Raw genomic sequence first — 18,172 nt, forward strand, 5'->3', positions numbered from 1 at the left:
GAATAAGCCCAGTCTGGTTAGACAGTGCCACTGAAATGCCACTGAAATGTATTGCCACAGTCATCAGCTGTCTGTGTTGAACATTATATCTACTCTCTCTGCCATTAAAGACATTAAGACATTAAGAGCACAAGTACAATCTGATTTAATCAGCAAAATTATTACTCTTCATTACACAAGCTGTATAACTATACAGAGGTATAAAAAATAAATTCTGCTCTGTTAATGAATGAACGAGATCAATATTGCATCATATTGAGACAATGGTCTCAACAATATGTCCAATAAATAAATGGACAATAAATAACTTTTATATAGACCTTTTCTCTGACTTTTCTAAGCATTTTCCTAGAAAAAGGAGAGTACAATCCCGGCAGTGTTTTTCTGATTCAACCTGTTTATATTATTATCTAAATAGTACAACTTGTAGAGAAAAGGTGTCTCTTTATAAACATAGTAGAATTCACAATCCTCCCATTACTGAATCCACATTGGTAGCAGAGAGATGGTGGTGATGGTGGTGATCCTCCCTGAACATAAAATGGAATTGAATGGAGCCAGACTTTAAGACTGGACTTAACATACAGATGCTTCAGATGTTTTCATCCAGTTATTTGTTAATTTATGTATTTTTTAATATTACAGGTTTGTTTAGATCAGTTCCACATTAGTGATGGCCATGTGCCACATACGGAAACTGTTTGATGCACACTAACTTCCTGCTCTTCCTGCTTCTGAAGGCCTCATGTACGAACTGACCTGGAAGCTTTTCTTAATATTTCATATTAATCTAAGAGGAACACAGGACACAGGCACGAGGATTACTAATGCTAATTAAGCCTATTAATACTTAACTAACTTACCGTCACATTCTGTATTCCTAACAAGTCGTTGGGCTCATGAAGTCAAACTCAGCTCAGTGTCTCCCTCCCAGTAGATCTCTGTCTGTACTGTTTCCTCTGCTGTTTATATCTCTGCCTGTGAATACTCATGATGTTTCCTACCTTTTCTCAATCTCTCTTTCTTTCTGGACCTTTCTACACTTGTCTTCCTCTAGCTGAGACAGTGGATCAGCCTTTTCGGTAGGAACAGGTCTTCTTGTTTTTTTGTGTGTGGTGGCTTCTATTGACTCTTTATATATTAGATTCTGCTGGATTGAACTAACCCGTTCATTTTCTTTCCATTAGTCGTAGTTTCCACTAACGACCATAACCCCTCTGCCTTGTTAGTGTTACAGGCAAGTTACATTTCTTTGCTACTGAAATCAGAGAAAACAGTCGCAGTTATTTTCCTGGTTTTAAAGCTTGAGTCCCTTGAGTTTTACTGAAAGGTTGCAGTGCTGGTAGTGTGTGCTGTGATTAGCTAGATGTCACACCTAACACATCACTTGTTCAATAATGGAATTGTTCTAATTCATGTTTTATTCTTTTCTCATAGATTCAACCACCAGTGATTCACTTAAATCAAAGGTAAGGTCACTTGTACTTTAAAAGGATAGTTCAACATTTTGGCAAATTGGCCCATTGCCATAATCCCTTTAGTTGAATGTGCAGGTCACAACTTGTCCACGAGAGCGTTTTAGAGTTGTTAGATTGTGTATTTGATGAGTTTGATGAGGGAAACCAAGAGCAGTAGCTCTGAGCAGCTCGCGACTCTGCTCCACCGTTCTAAAAATAGCTTGCACCGACAATTAAAGGTAACAAACGTACTCCTAAAACTATAGGGATTATGGCAATGGGCCAATTTGCCAAAATATTGAACTACCCCTTTAAATCTGGGAATACGATCATGGATAATTAAACAGGAATGTTAGAGTTTCTGATTTTCTGACTTGGATTTCAACCTTTCAGCAGTCTTCAGGCTCCAAGAAAGACCTGAACGCCAGGGACTTCCTACCCAAGTCCATCATCTCCGCTGTGACCCGCAAACGTAAAAAAAGCCTGAGTGCCCACTTGCCGGGCAGCAGCGCCGACGAGGACTCCGAGCACGAGCCGGTCAAAGCCAGCAACTACGAGGGAGGGGGAGAGGAAGAGGACGGAGGAGAGGAAGAGGCGGTCAAAGGTGAACAGATCATCCCAAAAAAAGAGAAACAGGATGAAAAGGGAAACGGGGTGAAAGATGGAGAGACCACAGAGGGAAGTGATTCACCGGGCGGAGGAGAGGAGGGTGTGAAGGCTGCGGAGAGGGAAACAAACAATGGCACAAAGAATTCTGGAAAGGAGAACAAACAGAGAGCGACCTCGCAGCTGCAGCCACGCCCAAATAGTTTTCTCTACTCGCACCAACAGAGCCACGCCACGTACGCAAGACCCCCACCCGTGGTTCACCCTCCCTCCCGCCCGAGACCCGACAATCCAGGAAGAGGACGAACCGGCGCCCCCGTCTGGATCTCCCCCACCAGGCTCCCCGGCCTCCACCAGGCCTCCAGCTTTCACGGGACCAGGCAGCCGGACTGGAACCAGCCGGTACCGGTCCGCCACAGGAAGACCAGAGGCGGGAGGACGAGGGCCGTGTCCATGAACCTGGACTATGAGCTGGGCAGGATGGAGGACAGAGTCAGAGGGGGGAGAGCGGAGAGGGTGGAGGTGGTCAGAGTCAGCGAGGCCGCACCGGGTCAGCGTGGGTGTGTTGGGGTTTCTCAGGGATCAGTTGTTGGCCCCAAGTCAAATCAGCAAATAGATCCCCTCCCTCGTCTGGTCCAGAGGAGTCCCCCTGTCCCCTCCCCCTCTTCCTCAGGATGGATAGACCAAAGCTCTCCAGGATCCTCTGCTGTGGTCCTGAGGAGGTCGGCCATGGACCCGCGGGACAAGACGAGAGCGTGGCGCCGTCACACGGTGGTAGTTTAACCCGACCGCTTCTTCTGTTAATGCAGTACCAAGTACTCAACGTTTACTCACCCACACGGCATCACCTGCATCGCTGTTTCTAAAGCCAAGTCTCCATGTTATTCGAGGGATGTCAGTATCAAGACTCTTCCCTTTTGGATTTTTATTTGGGTTACAGTTGGAAATGTGATTTCACTGTAAATGAGTTAATTTTTTTTACAGTGTCTCTTTAAAAACAACACAAGTACATTTGAATCTGTTAAATTTTTAATCCATACGAAAATCCAGCCCATCCCAGAGTTTTGACCTCAGCCTTCTCCCATCCGGAGGTTGCACCAGAAACCTGTTTTTTGCATATATACACTAATCCTTTTACTTACAAATTGGCTGTAAATGTAATTCCCTTCAACACTGGGGTTTGAGATCCTGGTGTTTTCTCTGAAATTCTCACCAGATTTTCATCACATCACAGGAGTGGGACCGAAGTGTGTCCACTAATAAGACCAAGTTATTGAACGGTAGTAGCTGGGGACTCAGAGGCTGTAGTCAATCAGAATCGTTCCCTGAGCAAGGTATTAACACTTAGCTTGATAATTTTAGCACATAGTTTACCTGTCTGTGGTGCATTTTGCCTCTGCAGTAGAGGTTCATCAATGAATCTTCTCTATAACCAGTTGTCAAACATAATAGTAGCGGGAAAAACAAAGAATGAAACCATGGTATGGATGGTTAGCTCTTGGTTTTTCCCTTTAAAGCTGCTGTATTTTATTTTTACATTCATAATTTTAAATCCATCTTTATTCATGGTGAGAAATCCAGGGAACATACCCAGGAGGTAATCCTTCTCAAACAACAGGAAGCCTGTCAACCCTAATTAACATCAGTGGAAGCCGCTGTCTGATTAAAACATCTGAAAAGTTATTCTGATGGAATTGTTTGTAGAAAACAATTCAAACAATCCAGAAGTCAATGTCAATGAATGAGTGGAGAGAGAAAGCAAAGCCATATCACATATCTGAATCCAGCTCCAGAGCCCAAGTGCTGCTGGTCCAACTCACCTTCACTTCAGACCGGCTTTGCTGTAAGTCCCTCCAACAGCTAATTTTCACTAATGATGCCATTAATTGTATCCGCGTGGGCAAAAATCACATTGCACAAAAGCAGTTTGAGTTTACTTCTCAGCCCTTCCACGCCCCCGGTGGATCTACAGGGAACGTCAGAGATCCATGGGAACAGAACAAACTGTGGATGATGTGACTTGGGCATCATGCCAAAGCTTCCATGGACTAAAACACAGCATGCATGGGGTCAGTGACGTATAGAAATATGCAAAGTGTTCAACACACACCTGTTGTACTTCCCTGTGTGTGTGTATGCGCGTGCGTGTGTAGTTTTGTGTGTGTGTGTGTGTGTGTGTATTTGGAGAGACAGACCAGAGGATGCTGACGCCTGCTTCGTCAGAGGAACAAAGTGTTTGAGGCAGCTATGTGAAGTCATGCCAAAATTATTCTTTTTTTTTCTTTTCCTATTTGGATAACTGTACAGTGTGAACGGTAATGGACAAAAAGTGAGCCAAGAGAGAAACTTCAGTGTTTCTCCAGCTGATTATCATATCAGATGGCGTCGTCATGGGAGCGGATGGAAGTGAGCAAATAACCTCTTTAAATCCAAAACCACAGAGTCTTACCTAAGTGATATTTTTTACATTTTTCTTTTTTCACGTTTTTTCTGTGTGCTTCCCTCCCAGAACTGTAGAGTCTGTAAAAAAAAAAAACTCAATGGAGCTGGACCCAGCTGCCTCTCCAGCCAGACTCAGTGTTTTTTCTTAATCATATTTAGATTCAGTCTTCTCAGTCCTTCTCTCTAACTGTGCCCTTGTGCATGTACTTAACGTACGTGTGTGACTGTGTGTGGACCAATTTTTGTAACAGTTGTACAAAGCCTTGTTAAGTTAACCTGTGTATATAAATATTATACATAATATATTAAATTATTTGTTTTGGAAATTGATTTGTATTTTTTTAAGGGAATGGATGAATGGATGGATGGATGGATGTCAAAAATATCAGATTGACATCTCAGATGGTAGCCCATTTTTGAAAATATCCCCTCGGTAAATCATGAGATAAAAATTCAAAATGATACACAGGTCATTTTTAGATAAATATGAGATGCAAAAGTCATAATTATGGGATTAAAAATTATAAATGAGATATAAAGTCAAAATAATGAGCTATGCTCATTTTTAGAATGGGTGAAGAGAAGGAGAGCCCGCTCTCAATGGAACTCCCTGTCAAAATAAAGGTTAAATGTAAAAAATGAAAATAATAGAGTCAAACTTATGAGATACAAAAGTCAAAACCATGAGATATAAAAGTCATATATTCCTCTTTATGTGAATATTTATATTTTTTCATATCTGTATTATTTTCAGGATCTTCAGATTTTGAGGCTTTTACATTAAAATCCCAAACTACTCCCACAGACTTGACACAGTCAACACCTTCTAGTAAATATAGATCTTTAATTTGACCTCATGCTTCAGTGTAATACAGGGCAGTTTGGAACCAGTTCTTCATAATTTAGTGACCATGTTTTCTTTTACATCAGTGTTTCACGCCTGGGTTAACAGTGGGTGACACAAAACAATCAGATGCTGTAAACTGGATCCACAAAGTGAGACACAGACGTTACACTGTGATTAAATGTGGTTTAGATGTAATGTACGAGGAGCACCAGAGCAACGCAAATGTGGATGAAGCCACTGACAAAACAACCTGAGCTCAAGAGTCAGAACTCAGAGGCTACAATGACATGGCAGGTGTAGCCAGAGAGTCCTCACTGCAGTTCTACAGATAATGTCTGGGCTGTTCCTACCACATTCATACTGTAGTGTATTATTGTAGTTAGACATTTTTTAGAGGCAGGGACATTAATGAAATCTATAGATGGTCTTCTCCCAATGTAAAGCACATAGAGTTTTCACATTTTGCTGTTTATGACACAGATTTTACCTTCATGAAACGTTCTGTGTATTCTAAAGATGGTGATCTCGTGGTAGAAAGATAAGAAGGGAATGAGATGAATGCACAGTTGGATCCCACAATCATATAATCCTTGCTTCAATTCAGGCACCTTATGATCAGTGTAAGAGCTTCTCCAGGTTTGATGATGAGGACGACGACAGTACCATGCTGAGTATCTGATTCCTGTTTACTGCAGGAGGACACAGGTCGGGGGATGAATCAGCTTGAATGGCTTAAATAAAGACTCATTAGCTGTGGTGAGTGAGAGGAGTTCTGGGTCCTGACGTGTACATTACAACCAGGTACATTTGTGTCCACACAGACACCAAGTCCACGGAGTTCTCCCTCCCCTCGTCCCTGCGTAGGAAGACGGTGGTGGATGTCTTCTCATGATTCATTGTTAAGAGTCAGTCTGTAGCGTCTTGCACGTCTGGATCGCTGTGGCTGAGTGTGTTCTATAGCTCACTTCATGAAGATATGCGACTTCTCTTCTGGGCTTTCCTCAGCAGGTAGACCAGACCCTGAGCAACGAAGGGCCACACCAGGAAGAGGAGGACGGTCTGACCAGACACATCAAACGGCCACCACCTTTCCTCCTAGAAGGGGAAAAACAAAATCTAGTTAACATACATCACAACAGTGCTCATACACCCCTTATAAAACCAGAAATGTGTAGGAGAGATGCTGATGAAACCTTCAGGGGCTTGTGGAGTGGCATTCTCCAGACCACATATTCTCGGGTAAGATTACAGTGTTTATATGCAATTTGTAAACCATAGAAAACGTTTTACACATAAAAACAAACAAGCATAATTTGACATAGCACTGACACAGGTCTGTGTACAGGTCTGAACAGACGAGAATGACATACATAGCTTGAAGCTAAAGTTGATAAATGTAAGATAATTGAATATTGAGCTGACCCAGTTTATATAGGCGGTCCATATGGAAAGTGTTGGTTGACTTCAATGCTCTCTTAAACGGCTGTGAAGATTACTTCAAAAATGAATTCCATATTCTGGACCCTCGGTAGAGTACACTAAACTGAGATGATGAGGTACAGGAAATGAGGGGGTCTAAAATGACTAGAGCTACTTGTGGAATAACTATGAAATAGATAGCTGAATGTAAATATGTTGTGAAAAAAAGGTGGAAGGATTTTATTTTCTAGAGAACTAGAGACAAATAAACCAATCTGGAAATTGGCACAAAATTTAGCATCAAATAACAAAACAAAGTACAACTGACTTCCACTAAATGTGTGTTTAAAACAGAATCACTGCCTGCCTGTGTTTTTTTTTTTTTTTTTTGACATTTACACTGCTGGCAACAAAGTTGTAAATATTTAAATTGAACACACATTAGAACACACATTAGATCAATATTACTGCCACAGTACCAATGGCTTTGACCACTAGGAGGCAGCATAACAACAAGCTGTAGATTGATACTGATGTACAGTATTATTATAGTATTAACATGTTGCCTTCACTGGATGCAAAGTAACATCAACCAGGCTGATGAGAACTGACTGAACCAAAGCAAAGTTATGAGTCAGACAACACATGCAGCTGCAGGGCTGGAGATGATTCTCTGTGTTTGTCACTGTGAGTGACGGAGCTCAGACTCTGTTATGTGACTCTTACCTCTTGATGTGAAGCTGAACACTGCACACAGGGTCTCCACTCTGCACCCTGAACCTGGCACACAGAAAGCAGCAGTGAGCACTGGTGAAGTCTTTATTCTTGTCAACAAATCTCAAACGAACACCGAACATCTTCCTGTAACAAGTATCTGCATAATATATGCAACACAGAGCAGCAAAGGTGCATGAATGCACCACTGAAAATAGTCCAGAACAAAAGCCCCTTTATCTCCTGTTTGGTTATTAAAAACTACAGCAAGCAGCCAGGTGAAGAAGAAACTACATTTGTAGTTCTGTTTAATTGAAGAAAGTGTTAAGACACTAATAATTTGTTGGTTTGGTCTACTTTAATCTCCCCTTTCATTCCTTAACTTCAATGTTTATTACAACATTTGTGAAAATAAGCTGACATTGAATTTCTTCTTCAGTGTCCAACTACTCCACCTTACTTCACAATAAAAGCACTAGAATCTATCTAGTGTTACTAACCTGGATGAGTTCAGATTTATGTTAATATTAATGTTCAGCATAGAGCAGCTACAAACTGACTAATGTTTCTCTACTTTTTGATATTTGCAGCTATAGGACAAAAGCTGTTGTTTAATTAGGTTATCGGAGGTTTTTGAATTTCTATAACAATGATCATCCTCATAAAATAAACATGTGAGCTTACATGTGTGGCAGCGAGCCTCTCCACCACCTCCAGCCTGTCCATCACGCTCCTCATGTCCTCTCTGAGCCGCCGTAGAGCTACGACGATCTGCTGCTGCAGCTGGGTGTCGTGCAGCCTCTCTCCCCCGCCTTCTGAACCATCCCCACCTCCTCGTCCTGCTCCTCCTCCACCACCGCCACCAGGGGCCCCCCACCTCGGGCTGCCCTGAGGAACACCACCTGTGGACCACAGTCACAGTATCGTTGTTATTAATAGTTTCAGGAAGTGGAAGTCTTGCTGGAGATTGCACTTCAGGTTGTGTTTGTAGTGTTGTTAGTGGTGTCTTACGTTCTCTCCAGTTGTGGGCGTGGCCCTCTCGCCCTCCGTCCCGCCTCCTGCTGACGGGACCCTGACCCTTCCCGTCGTCTGCTCCCTCTCCACCCTGACCTGCTCCGACCTGCCGGGCCTCCAGACAGAGAGACGACTCCAGGGACACGTGGCCGTTCTGGAAGTCATTGGACTTGATGCCTGGAATCTGTAGAAACCAATAATAACTTTATTTTCATAAAAATAAATGTTTTTATTTTTCAGCTCGTTATCTGACATTTTGCAATATAATTGAGTTGCTTTCTTTGTGTTACCAGTGCTACATCCACCTTTTGGAGGACTGAGGGAGTTGTACCTTCATGGTGCTGAGCTGCTCCACTGAATCCACAGAGTCACAGAAGATCTCACTCTCTGAGTCACTTGTTAACACCAAACACTCGGACACTCCAGAGTCTGTAGCTGCACAACAGGCGATGTGGACATGTGAGAAACACTGGTTTTATGTCTGTGTATAAGTGGATCAGTGCACGTAGCTGTATTAACCGAAGGGCTGCCCCCGACCAAAAGTTTTCTTGGTTGACCAATAGTTGACCATTAATGGCGATTAGTAGACTAATCTCTGACTGCAGCAGGGACTGCTCATGGATCTGTGGGACTGTACCATCATACTACTGCGAGACTGACCGCCAGTGAGTGCTTTGGGACAGGGTCGGGGCTCACAGCAGCACCCGCTAATCGTTGAAAACAGCAGTGATACCTGCTTTCACGTCGGAGTCTCCAAACTAGAAACGTCTGTAACAACATTGGATAAAGTCGATTTGACGAAAAGAAAAAAAAAATAGGGACCTGTCCTGCCGTGAAAGTGATTGTCACGACTTCCTGTATCTGGCCCTTCAAATTAAAGGCCCTATAGTCTTTTCAAACTTGCTTGACAGTTGACTAGTTAAATACTAATAAACTACAAAGGAGTTGATTTGCAATAAATAGGCCCTTATAAAAGAAGTTTTAGATAATTTTTTTGAATAAACGGGTGTAGTTTTGCAGAATGTGCAGCTGTACAAATGCAACAGTTGAACAGTATAAAGATTAAATTTTGGTCTAAATCTCTCCTCACAATAATAATGATTACATTTACTGCATTGATGATAGGTGAAAAGAAAGGAAACTTAAAAACTGTTGTTGTGTTGATGTCAAAATTAAGTCAAAATCACTATGGCAGAAACACATTTTTATAAGACACCAAATGCTTTTGTTTTTTTCCCCCGGCGACCAATTGACCAATGAAATTTTGGCCGACTAATGCTTGGTTGACTATTTGGGGGCAGCCCTAATAAATAGTACATGCAGAAAACATCTGTGGATCATTGTAGGGATGTGTTATGGTGGAACAGTGTTGTGGTTCACACAGCCTGCGAGGTCTGGACAGCAGCTAGATCTATTACGTACCATTAGGGATGGAGTTGGCAGTGAGGTCTATCACCTCGGCCAGGCTCAGCTCCTGCTCTGGATCCTCTGAGAGTGAGGACTCTTCTTTAAGGCCGTCCTGCTCCTCATCCTCACTCTTGATCTCTTTTGGCCTCTCAGTGTTCTCACTGCCTTTGAGACCTACAATGAGAAACAAACAACCCTCTGTTCAAATTCACACTGAAATGTATTAACAACAGGCCCGCATATTTCCTATGAAGCTGAATACAAATGGAAACGGGTGTGCAAGACTGTCAAAGGACTTGACAGCTGTGTAAATGTACAGAGGTCAGATGTACAGATGTACAACCTGGACTATGGGGCTAAAATTCTAGCTACTGGGCAATTTAATTTCCCACTAGGGATGAATAATGTATCTATCTACAAATACTTAAAGTGTTTGTAGTCTTTGAAAAGCTTTGTTTGAAAAATGTATGAACTGTGCAAATTGTTTGAGACGTTCGATGTTGCACTACATTAAAACTCCATCACACAGGCAAACATTATAGTAAATGGGAACCTTTCAGCAGAGACAGAGGCACAGTCATTTAGTGGTGTTTGTGTTCAGTATTCCCTCTCTTCTAGCTCCGTTTTTGGAATCTAAATATGGTTCAGTACATAGTTGTTTTGCTGCTAAATTCTCCACTATGTTGTTTGCTGCTGTGCAGGTGGTTTCTCTGTCAACAGCTGCCTGCTGCTGAACACTATGCTCAGAGCTGAGAGAGATGAACAATGAGCTGAAAGTCACTGTAAAGCTCCACAGAGCAGAAGGGGGCTGCAGGTTCTCCTCATAATGTTCTGTATCTGTACCACTATCACTCATTTCATTTATTCCTAATGAATGGAAAGAGTAAAAAGAAAAAAAAAGTATTCTGCACTCGAAAAAAAACAAAACAGTCTTTGACAGGTGTGTAGGTGAAACAGACCAATGTCAACATAGAAATAAGAGAAAAACACCAGCACACTGTCCTTACTAGCAATGAGGATTCAAGTTAATGGACTACAACGTTGGTCATGGACCTTCATCAGGATATCAGGATAGATCAGGATAGATGCTGACAGAGTGTTAAACATCTTTTTAAGAGGAACTAAGCAGGTTTTTTCCCGTGGCTATGCTACATTTTTACCTTAATTAAAAAGCTCTGGAGTAATTGTGATAGTTAACTACATGACTTGTAACTTGTTACGAGTGAGAACGGAGGCTCTCTGCCTTCCACCTGGCGTCTCATGGCTGGAAACCAACCTTGTAACATCAGTGTAGTACTCGGCCGCTGCTCTCAGCTCTCGTCTCTGCAGCATCGCAACACAAACGCGTTCCATAACCGGCAATGTTTTGTTTATGATGATTAAGACTACACAAATATACATGTTGTAACATTGTATGTGTTATCCACCGCTCCATGTATTGACATGGCCAGGCGGAGGGGTAGCAAAACAGCAAAAAGCGACCAGACTTGCATAGTTCCTCTTTAAAGCAAGAGGCAGGCACAATCACAATCACAATGGCAGTCTCGTTAGTGGTCAACTCGTTACACCTGTGGCTCAAAGTGAGCTCCAGATAGGTCTCAACTTCAGTTCACATGAAACATGCAGATACATAATACAACATGTACAAATTTACATTAGATTTGTTATATAAAAAATATCAGTTTGTCCGTTCATTTGTCCTGACTATTGTACATTCAAATATCTGTGTGTAAGTGTTGTTGTTGCTGTTGTTGTCCTGCTTGTTGTTGCTGTTATTGTCCTGCTTCTTGTTGTTTTTTTTTATGAGACCAAAGACAAATTTCCACATCGTGGACAAATAAAACTAACTAACTAACTAACTAACATTCTCTACATGCTTAACTAAAAAATACATAATACAACATAACAACTGTTGTATTATGTTTTTGTTGTATAGGTGCATCTCAATAAAAGAGAATCCAACTGTCAGGTCAGCAGTCCTCCTCATGATAGTGTAGCTACTGAACCAAGTGACCATAAAGGCTCTGGAAACCTTTGCAGGTGTTTTGAGTTAATTCGCTGATTAGAGTGTGGAGCCATTAGGTTACAATAGTGAACTACTTCACAATATTTCTAATTTTTGAGATACTGAATTTAGGGTTTTCATTCAATGAAAGCCATAACCATTACAATTAAAAGAAATAAACACATGAAATATTTCAGTCTGTGTGTACTGAATCTGTATAATTGATCTATATGAATTGAACTACTGAAATAAATACACTTTTCCATGACATTCTAATGTATCGATATCCACCTGCAGAGGTTTGACTGACCTAGATTTAATCTGAGAGGAGGAGCTCACTTTGGGCCACAGGTGTAACCAGTTGACCACTAACGAGACTGCCATGTGTTCACAAATACACTCTGTCAGTACATGAAGGTCCATGACCAAAACATTGTAGTCCATTAAATTCAATCTTTTGCTATATCATTGCTAGTAAGGACAGTAAGCAGATACACTTTTTAAGAGCTGATTTCACACAAAGGTTCAGTTTACGATTTGTCAGCATCACATCTGAAATCAATGATGTAGTGAAGAGCTGGTTGTCATAGTGAAGTGATATGGAGGTATGACATTTTCAGACAACTTAACCTGGAAAACATGTTGTCTGTGGTTAATTCACATGAAAAGTGACAGAGATTGTCCGAGTCACTCACCTTCTCTGAGTGTGAGCAGAGACTCCGGAGGCCGCGGCATATCGTCGATCACCTGGTAGAGAGGCTCAAAATGGTGGAAGAGCGAGGCCGTCTTCTCATTCATGGGCATAGTGTCGATGACCTGCAGATCAGTGGAATCCTTTATTGATCGCTGCTCACTACAATACAAGTCCCTGTGCTCATTTGATCGGGCTCCAAGCTGCTCGCAGACATATTTGTGTTTAACGCCTCACTTCATATTCATAATGTTACTGTGAACTGATAGAAGAGAGAGCAATGAAAACAACTGAAGTGAAACAGATGAGTGTTACTGTGTAAACTGGGCCTTATGGTGAGCTTGATGAGCAAATTTGAAAATCCTTCACTTAAAATGCGATTATTCATCCATTTAAAAAGTAATAAATCAATCTGTCACGTACCTCCTGAGCTACTTTCTTCATCTCGTCCACATACACAGCCATGGCGTTCTCGCTGCTCATCTCTCCCAGGCGGCTCCAGGCATCCCTAACACACACACACACACACATAAAATACAACTTTAATATGATTAGACCACAGCATTTTTGGCTAAGTAAGCCTATATAATATTATACTACTGTTATATGCAGTGTCACAATGATTGATTTTTTTCCATTAGCTTATTGAGGAAAATCAAAGCGAGCTCTTTGCTGTTCCTCTGTGCCTGTCCCTGTTGCCCTGACTTCCTACAGTACAGTACAACATTATCCATTAGGCAAACGTCCTCTGGTTTTCCTCCTGGATTTTCAAACACACACAGGATGAAGCAGAGCGACTGTTTATATTTGGGACTTTTAGCAGCAGCAGTTAAAGCGATGTCGATGGTTTCCCCCTTTTTACATTCCACCATGTTGACACAGTGATTGAATTCCAAGATCACTGTGCAACACTCAACTGGCAACTGAGGCTGGCAACTTTACTTTTTAAGGTGGCTCTGAGCATTGTTAAAATACGTTTCTTAAAATGACTGGAGAGCTTTTGATATTTTCTTTAAAGACAATTAAATATCAGGTCAGACTATATAAATCTGTCTTTTATTGTGCACAGCACAGTGAAGTTGTGCTGGAGAAAGAGGATGACAAGTCTGGGGTCAGATCTGCAGAGCAGTAGTGAGTGTTTCCTCTCAACTCCTGAACTGACTGTGACCAGCTAAGCCATTTTCCTCAACATGTTCAAATTTCTCAGAGGGCTTTCTGTCAATCATTTTCTGATTTCACCCATCAATCACTGCTTTATTTATTTTTTAGCTGTGCCAAGTCAGATAGATCCTGGCACAAGTAACTCCATTAATGGACTTGATGATGCTCTCAGTCTCAGATGATCAAACTGTGAACAGCTCTGAGAACTGTTTTGGGAAAGAGGGTGAAGTGATTACGATTTTAAAACATTTTAAAAAGACAGCCTGCAGCATTTTACTTGACAGTCAACATCTGCTACAGTACAATTCATGCCCTGTATGTTAGCGTCATTCCTATGTTGCAGCTCCCTATTATGAACCAGGAAGTTTTGCTATAAACTTTCAACAAAAGCCCTTTGTGATGCCGACAAGTTGACTTGAAAAATTTTGTGAGATTAGCTAAGACTGGGTCTTACTAACAGGCACGAGGACAAGTTACTAATCCATACAGTGAGAACATGAAACAAAATCCCATGAAAACAAATCTAGAAAATGTGTGTTGTAATGCCAACATGCAAACACAATTAGAACCAGTCATCTCATAAAAAATGTGAATCTGAATTGAAATCTAGTGGATGGTGTTGCAGTATGCATGTATACATAAGAAAACCATTTATCGGATCAAATGGACAGTCTGTAGAGTCACATAGGCAGTGGCACACACTCATACACACCATTTGTAGCGGCCCACTGGGTCCCAGAAGCCTGGTCGCGGTACTGTACAGGGTCCACACACAGCCTGCTTGTACAGGCTGTAGAACCGCAGCATCACCTCATAGGACGGCCGGTAGCAGCCTGTAAGGTAACACACGTTTATCAAGGTTAACGTTTGCTTGTTATTTCTCCAGTGAACTGGGCCCTGTTCACAAATGAGAGAGTTAGTGTTTTGGATTGGATTAAATGCTGAATGATTCACAAAGTGACTGTAGTTGTTATTAGGATGGAACTGTGTAACAACACCTGGATAAAAGGAGAACTTTGAATGTGAGTTTTCATGACTCATTTCTACATGGTAATGAGCGTAACCAGCAACTTTTTGTCACATAGAAGCGCTCTCTTCTATTTAAGTATTAGAGTGTGTGCAATGACTGTATTCACTCTTTGTTACACAGTTTCATCTTATAATAACAAATATAGCCTAATTTTTCTACTCTAATGAGCCTCACCAGCCACTTTTCTCTCTGTCAGAAAGTTGCTGGCACCATAACACCAGGGCTGTAAAAAATTGCATACCATTTTTGGGGAGGTTATGGATGACATCCACGGCAGCCTGAAACCGTTTCTGGTGATCAACCACAGGCTCTGCCATTGCCGGGACTGGCATGACAGTTTGACTTGTTAAAATCTACCGGGATGGACACAGACGGAGCTGAAAGAGCACACAAACACACATGAAGCAATGTGTCAGTTACTGGAGGAGAGTGGAACCTAAAAACTAACATCATGATCTACACCGGTCGGCCACAACATTACAACAGGTGACTGGTTTCATGTTGTCATGTTGTGACTGAGTCAGGCCATGAAACTGTGGAAAATAATAGAAACTATGAACAAAAGCCACAACAATAAAAACAGTCACCACTTTTAATGTTGTGGCTGCAGCACTGAACATGATGTCATTTACATCAAGCTGCTTTACATACTTGTGGCTTAAAACCTTCCTCTGTGACAGAGCTTTTAGTGAGGGCTGGCTCAGGTAACCCTGAACCATCTTATAGCTATGCTATGTTAACATTGCAGATGTCGTCATCTTTTGCAGACTTTTTCCTAAAGTCCTAAAGTCCTAAGACTGCTGGGGGACACATCAGGAGCCCTCTCCTGTCCTCTCCTCTTGCACATTTTTGAACTGTCAGTATCCGTTGTATTTGCCGTTTGGCCTTGGTGTTTCTCACTCTGTTTCCACAGATCTCTCCAGAGCTCCATCTCTCTGCACCAGCCACCGCCTGCATCACCTCCTCTCCCCTGCTGTTAAACCGGCCTGCACTCCCGAGTCCCTGCCCATGAACCAGTCTGTCAACCAGTTAAGCTGGCCTGCTCTTCCTGCCTTTCCTGTTTATGACCCAGCCTGCCCACTAGAAGCTGCATTCATCAGCTCTTGTTCACTGACTGATTCAATTTCCATGTTTTACCATATTCCATGTTGTTTTTCCATATTCTGTGTTGTAAACTGTTTTCCTTGTCTATAAACAACATCTATTGCATGTCTGGGTAAGAGTTCCCTCCTCTGTTGCTCTCCCTGAGGTTTCTCCTGGGTTTACTTGGGAGTTTTTCCTCAGTCGATGTGAGGGTCAAAGGACAGAGGATGTTGTAATGATGCTGTGTTAAGCCCTTTGGGACAAACTGTTTGTAAAAATGGGCTGTACAAATAAATTTGCCTTGCCTAATGTATTCTCTTCTTTAAACTGACATATTTTGCAGCAGTTGCTGTATATCTGTCAGGGTTGGGGACATTTAGTTAAATGTCTACCTGACTAAAACACTGACTAAAGTGATATTATTATTTATTTTTTTTCTTTGAATGATCATTTATTCTCAAATGGGACGAGAGATGTGAATGGGAGAGTGGGATGTGTTTGTGATTTGTTTGTCAGTGAGGAGTGTGAGCAGTGCAGACATTTCAATTCAAAGTCACATATTTGTTTGTTTAATTTTCGTTTGTAAAAAATAGTTTTCACACCGAGATTTCAGTGTTTTTTTCTCGTTAATACATACATTTACGTGGCAATCAAAGAAAACACTGTTCATAGGAACAATATGGACTTCTACTAATACGGTGCCACACTGCCCACCATTCAGAAGAGAAGGATTGTTGCACGGGCCCTCAAATACTTCCACTTATTGCACTGCTGTTTCCTAATGCTAAGTTGCTAACTGGTTTATTGACCTTTAAAACTAAATCCAAGAACAGACAGCGGCTTGTGTAATAGCAGACAGGGCACACTGCTACATAACTACACCAAGAACCGTCGTGTTGCTTTAGACAAGTTCGGTCTGATGAGACACAGCGAGCTGCAGCTCCTGGCAGCTAGCTCAGCCGGCTAACTAGCATGCTAACTTGTTGTACTTCAGTAACTGTGTCCCACTGGCTGTCACCAGCAGCAGCGTGTGAAAAACACACACTGCACACAGTGCCCACCGGCTGGGTCAGCTACCGTGGCTCCGGCTGTTTCTACATAAACTTTGACGGTGAAGTTTACGTGTGTGCTGCCCGCGGACCTACCTGGACTGGGGCTGACCTGTCCCCTTCTCAATTTCCGGCTAGCTCGAGCGCAGACCGCGGGCCACTGCCCTCCACAGACTCTGGACCAGCTGGTGGTTACCCTGGGCTTTTAAACGCGGGTCAGCTGAGCGAGGAAATCTTGTTACCCCTGTTTAGTCCGAGTTGCGATCCATATCCGCGTTTTGTCACATGACACGCACTTAGCCACGCCCACTCGGGCATTTAAAGAGACACCATTATACACCATGCATTCACGTCATATTCAAATCAGTGAGGTGAAGTCATGAATAAAAGTGCAGTAGGTACATCGGTCCACCTTTTCTATATCCTGAAAATGTATTTCTTTTTAATCAAATGATTCATTTATACAGCACATTACACTTATCTACTCTAGATTTCTGTGATTTTGTTTTTATTCATGACAACTAATAAAAATAGTCTAGATCATTTTGTTCCTAGTGTAACTGTGTGTCTCCCATTTGTTGTATAGTCCAAGACTCTACTGTCTCTTAGAGACAAGAGTTCGCTGTAACACACTTCTATTAAATGACAAATATTGTACTTTGGACTTTACAATTTTTCTATTACACCTTATTAAAGAAAACATAGCATATCACAGGCCATGTTAATGGCAGGAGAAAAATAAAAATATAAACCCTAACCTCCACTCAAGGTCAAACTGATGAGATTATGGTGGCTAAACATCAGAGGTCAAAGGTCAAGGACAAGTTGACCTCACAAAATGACTGGAGATTCCTTTTGGACAAGGGGCAAGGTAGGTTTGACACTTTCTAGGAATTACTCAAGACTTCACACTGTAGTCAGGAAAGATTTTACATGCAGTTTGTATTTTATGACTCTGGATGATAGGGGATGTAATCTGGAACCAACCAGAGGAAGACAATCATGAGGAGTTTATTCTAATTTTATTTCTATTCAAGTTCTACTCACTGGCTTGATCTGGACTGCTCATTTCAAATTAAATGAATCTGGGCAGCATTTAAGAAAAGGTCAGTTATGAATAATAGTTATTATAATAGTCATTTGGAGAAACTAGTGAATAGAAATCTATTCTGCACCTTTCAACACAGACAAGCGAACAACTGAGACTTCTCTGACAGATTACTGGACCAAAATCCATTAAAAACTCC

The 18,172-nt window shown here is 41.7% G+C and overlaps 2 protein-coding genes across 7 annotated transcripts in view; one reads left to right on the forward strand and one right to left on the reverse strand.

The window, feature by feature from the left end:
* The window catches only part of LOC311002818 (rho GTPase-activating protein 23-like), a 63,802-nt gene extending 59,037 nt beyond the window's left edge, over positions 1 to 4,765 (forward strand). For all 5 annotated transcript variants that reach the window (XM_083994346.1, XM_083994343.1, XM_083994347.1 and 2 more), the window contains exons 22-23: positions 1,438 to 1,469; positions 1,851 to 4,765. In XM_083994346.1, the coding sequence (XP_083850472.1) occupies positions 1,438 to 1,469; positions 1,851 to 2,846 (1,028 nt within the window). In that variant the 3' untranslated portion in view covers positions 2,847 to 4,765. The remainder of the gene's footprint in view (positions 1 to 1,437; positions 1,470 to 1,850) is intronic.
* A 599-nt stretch (positions 4,766 to 5,364) lies between these two features.
* acbd4 (acyl-CoA binding domain containing 4) lies at positions 5,365 to 17,299 on the reverse strand. Of its 2 annotated transcripts, XM_083994335.1 has the most exons (11): positions 17,022 to 17,299; positions 15,035 to 15,170; positions 14,476 to 14,596; positions 13,026 to 13,110; positions 12,607 to 12,727; positions 9,922 to 10,080; positions 8,831 to 8,934; positions 8,497 to 8,683; positions 8,170 to 8,387; positions 7,498 to 7,551; positions 5,365 to 6,447 (listed from the first exon to the last, which is right to left on the reverse strand). In XM_083994335.1, the coding sequence occupies exons 2-11, from the start codon at positions 15,123 to 15,125 to the stop codon at positions 6,319 to 6,321; spliced, it is 1,269 nt and encodes a 422-aa protein (XP_083850461.1). In that variant the 5' UTR covers positions 15,126 to 15,170; positions 17,022 to 17,299; the 3' UTR covers positions 5,365 to 6,318. The 2 variants fall into 2 exon arrangements, with proteins under 2 accessions (XP_083850461.1, XP_083850462.1); XM_083994336.1 differs by lacking the exon at positions 15,035 to 15,170.
* Between the last annotated feature and the right edge of the window lie 873 nt (positions 17,300 to 18,172).

This window comes from Trachurus trachurus (genome assembly GCF_905171665.1).
Source record: "Trachurus trachurus genome assembly, chromosome: 19".
Lineage (NCBI taxonomy): Eukaryota > Metazoa > Chordata > Actinopteri > Carangiformes > Carangidae > Trachurus > Trachurus trachurus.